The 4,139-nt window shown below is 56.1% G+C and overlaps 1 protein-coding gene across 1 annotated transcript; it reads right to left on the reverse strand.

The window, feature by feature from the left end:
- Positions 1–1,747: 1,747 nt before the first annotated feature.
- Positions 1,748–3,280, reverse strand: LOC127334887 (zinc-finger homeodomain protein 8-like). Its single transcript, XM_051361432.2, has one exon. The coding sequence runs from the start codon at positions 3,130–3,132 to the stop codon at positions 2,149–2,151; it is 984 nt and encodes a 327-aa protein (XP_051217392.1). The 5' UTR covers positions 3,133–3,280; the 3' UTR covers positions 1,748–2,148.
- Positions 3,281–4,139: the final 859 nt, after the last annotated feature.

Raw genomic sequence — 4,139 nt, forward strand, 5'->3', positions numbered from 1 at the left:
TATGCTAAACGAGGATGAGGTGAGCACTACCGAGCTGCCCCTTGATGCATACGAGTTGGACAGTGAGGATGATGGCGAAGAGGTTGAGGATGGTACTGCTTACAATCAAGACATGGTGGAGGAGATCGACGAGGAGGTCTTTGACGCGGCGAAGGGGAAGAAGAAGAGAGTCGTGAACAACATCGAAATCAAAGACACTTGCTTTGTGCGGGTATGGTCGCAAGTGTCCATCGATGCGGTGCACGACACTGACCAAACCGGGAAGCGGTATTGGCAGCGGATTGAAGATAAGTTCTTTGACCTAATGCCTGGCGTTGCCACACCGGCCTACCGCTCCTATTGATACCTACAAGGCCAATGGGGTGTGATCAAAGCTTGTTGTAGCTGATGGAGTGGAGCAATGGAGCAAGTCCGGGACGCACCTCCGAGTGGTGTCTTTATCGATGATTATGTGAGTGCTTTGCATTTAGTATTTGTGTGATTGTGATTATGAATGTAGGAAACAATTGCAATGAAGAGGTACAAAGCAATGGCGGCTTCGAAAGGAAGACCATTCACGCTACCACATTTGTTGGAAGTTGCTTGAGCATCTTGACAAGTGAAAAACTGAGGGAGCAAGAAGCACCACCAAAAAAAAGGAGCTATGCAATGTTTGGATGATGCAAGTGATGAGAAGGAGGAGCAAACAAGGGGAAGCCGAATAAACAAGAAGGCCAAGAGAAGATCAACCTTCAAGCCGAAGCATCACATTTGGCTTCCAGGATCGATAAATTCATGAGGTCAAAGGAAAGCGTGAAACTCAAGACTTCGGAAGCAAAGAAATCCATGACCGGCAAGAAAAATAAGAAGCAAGCAAGGTGGCAAGTAATTTGTGACTTCGAGGAGAGGAGGCTAGCTCTAGAGGAGAAGAAATCAATGATGGACCTTGTTGCGACGGAGAATAAGACGATGATATTGGATCCAACAACACGAATTCCTTCGCTAAGCAATGGTGGGATATGAGGAGGCTCGAGATTATTACAAGGAGAAGGCTAGCCTGTAAAGCTCCCGTGAAAGCCACTTATATGATGGAGGTGGTGATGCTACGGCGATTGGATGATTGTTTGAAGACAATGTTTTGCCTCTATCTTAAATGTTTGATACAAACATTGTTGTGAGACATCGTCATACATTGTCGCATTGTCGTCATACATTACTCGCGCTTTACGGGATACTTTAGAGATGCTCTTAATAGACGATCGAGATCCAAGCGGCACGGCAGAGTTGCAGCAATGTTTGGCGACAAGAAAACCAGTCGGCGCGAGAGGCCAAATCAAATCAGCAGCTGGGAGAAGAGGAATAGATCGTGTCGGATCCTGCCCCGCACCGAAAGCCACGATGCGTGCCTAATCTCCATCATCACGCACACGCCCATGCCTGAGGCGACATAGAGGGCGCCGATAAGACAACTCGATCGGCACGGCCCGGCCCGGACGGACACACAACAACTGACACCACACAAGAGCAGTGAAAGCTTTACTGGAACGGGAACCGCACTGCTCGGCCAAGCTCCGGCTCCACCACGACCACGGCCGGCGGCGTCTGGTGGTGGTGGTAGGTCTGCCCTGCCGGCCGGCCGGGCGGGAGGGCGCAAATGGGAACAAAAGCCTCAGGCCACCACCACCGGCCATACCCACCGCCACCGGCCACCGCCACGGCAGGACCGGCGATGCTGGCATAGACCAGAGTCTAAAGCTACCTAGACCGGTGCAGACCAAACAAACACACTGAAATTCAGAAACTGCAACAGATCCAAGAAGCTTCCGGGGCACTAACCCCAAAGCGCTGGCACAGCCACGGACAGATTAACGCAGCATTAATAATCTTGATTGATTGGACTACTACCAGGATTAGTCACTCACTTCAGCTAGGAGTACGATTAAAGCAAGATAAGAAAAATAATGAGCCTAGAAACGAACAGCAGCGCTTACTAGCTAGCTAGAATTAGTAGCCCTCGGTTTGGTTACGGTACCACGGCGTACGGCACGGCCGCTGCGGGGGAGGCATGCGGGAGATCAGGGGGTCGCTTACACCAGCTGCATGCTGACAGTACGTTAATTAAACCTAATAATCCCTACCCGAGTGAAACAGCTAACTCGGTGCTCATTGCTAGACGCTGATGGGGGAGGGGGAAGGGGACGAGACGGCGGCCCGTGGAGGTGAGTCGTCGTCCGTGTCGTCGTCATCATCGCCGTCACCGTCGCCGTCGCCGACGCCGGCACCCATGCCAACTCCAAGGCCGGCGCCCATGCTAACGCCAAGGCCGCTACCCATGCCAACGCCAAGGCCGCTGCCCGCGCCCAGGCCAATGTCAGAGCCAGTGCCAACATGGGGTCCTGGATGATGGGCGCCCATGCCCATGCCCATGCCGATGCCCCCCGCAGCAGATGCAGCCGCGGCGGCGCCGGCGGAGGTGGGCGAAGCGAGCTGGTGCTTGTGGTTGTGCATCCACACCTTGAGCACGTTCCGCTTGACGCCGATCTCAACGCAGAAGCGGTCCAGGGCGCCGCCGTCGTCACGGTTGATGCGCCACCCCTGCCGCTCCGCGAAGTCGCGCATCCGCTCCTTCTGCTCCGGGGTGAACTTGGTGCGGTGCCGCTTCCGCCCGAAGCTCCCGCTCCCGCCGCCGCCGCACCCGGGGCTGCAGTCGTCCGCGCGCGGGGGCGTCTCCGACCCGGAGCGCGCGCCTGCGGCGGGGTCCAGCAGGCCGTGGTGCCACGCGGCGGGGGGCACGGCGTGGTACGGCAGGGCCAGCTGCGGCGGCCGCATGGGCGCCGACGACGGCACGAAGCCCTGCAGCACGGGGTGGTGGTGGTGGTGCTGGGGCGGCGGAGGAGGAGGCGGGCTGAAGAAGAACGGCGCCGTGATGCCGCCTCCGCCCGCGCGGCGGTGGAAGCTGCGGTGGCACCCGCACGCGGCGCACTTGAAGGAGTCGGGGGACGCCGGCATGTACTCGCCGCAGCCGTCGAAGGCCTGCCCGCCCATGGCCGCGGCGTGGTTGCGCAGGCACTCCTTGTACTTGGCCCCTCCGCCGGCGCCACCGCCGGCGCTGCTGCCTCCCTCGTAGGGCACCAGGCTCAGGTGATCCATCATGTCCGTCCGTCCGCACGCACGAGACGCTGCCTCACCACCACCACTCGCTCGCTCGTGGCCGCGCGTCGCTCTAGCTAGCTTGCTGGAAGATCAGGAGGGCTTTGGCTATCGCTTTCGAAGAGATGCGAGCACCGGCCAAGGAGTGAGCTAGGTAGGGGGTTTTATCTGCGGGTGGCAGCGACCACAGTCACCTATATCATCAGGTGTGAGTCATCATGGATTAGATTAGTTCGTTAATGCGACGACTTTGGCTGTCAAGAATGAGCAAGAATAACGTTACTTTAATCGGACTAGGGACTAGGGAGTAGGTACTACTGGAAAGAATCAAAGCGGGGGTACTTGTAGTAAAGTGACATTTACTGTACATTATCAGATTAACCAGGAGAGAATAGCCAAAATACCACACATGAAAACAGAAAGTGCCAAAATACCACACTTCAAAACCAAAGTGCCAAAATACCACACTTTTTCAGTTTTTCATGCCAAACTACCACTAGTGACTAACTGAGACAAACTTTTTCAAATAAAGACATAGATGCCCTTACCTAGAACACCATCCCGGTGCTAAAAAAGAGAGGGGAAATTAAGGACATTACTGTGATGGGCAACCTCCCATGGTTGACATGCCGATGGAGGCACATCCGGAGCAACGGATGGCGTGGTAATCCTCTTCCTATCGTTGAAGCACGAGATCGTGGGGGCGAGCAGAGAGCGGCGGCCCGAGATGGGTAGCCGGCGGTCAGGGACGGGAGAGTGGTGGCCGGGGATAGGAGAGTAGCGGCGAGGCGGGGCACTAGGGAGAGGCTCACCGGCGGGATCCCAGCGACGGGGCGTGCGGGAGCGAGGAGGTTGCGCCGGCCGCCATGCTTGGCCTCGCAAAAGGCAGAACAGATGCAAGGTTGGGGACGGGAATAGCTGGGCACAAAAGGCAAGTATTTTTTCCTTTATTTTTTCACAGGGGTAGTTTTGGTAAGTTCCAAATGCCTCACGGTTTGACTAACGGAGTT

The sequence above is a fragment of the Lolium perenne genome, chromosome 2 (genome assembly GCF_019359855.2).
Source record: "Lolium perenne isolate Kyuss_39 chromosome 2, Kyuss_2.0, whole genome shotgun sequence".
NCBI classification, from domain to species: domain Eukaryota; kingdom Viridiplantae; phylum Streptophyta; class Magnoliopsida; order Poales; family Poaceae; genus Lolium; species Lolium perenne.

What these genes read in the sequence shown, in the direction of transcription:
- LOC127334887 (XM_051361432.2), bottom strand. Translation starts at nt 3,132, where the DNA reads ATGATGGATCACCTGAGCCTGGTGCCCTACGAGGGAGGCAGCAGCGCC.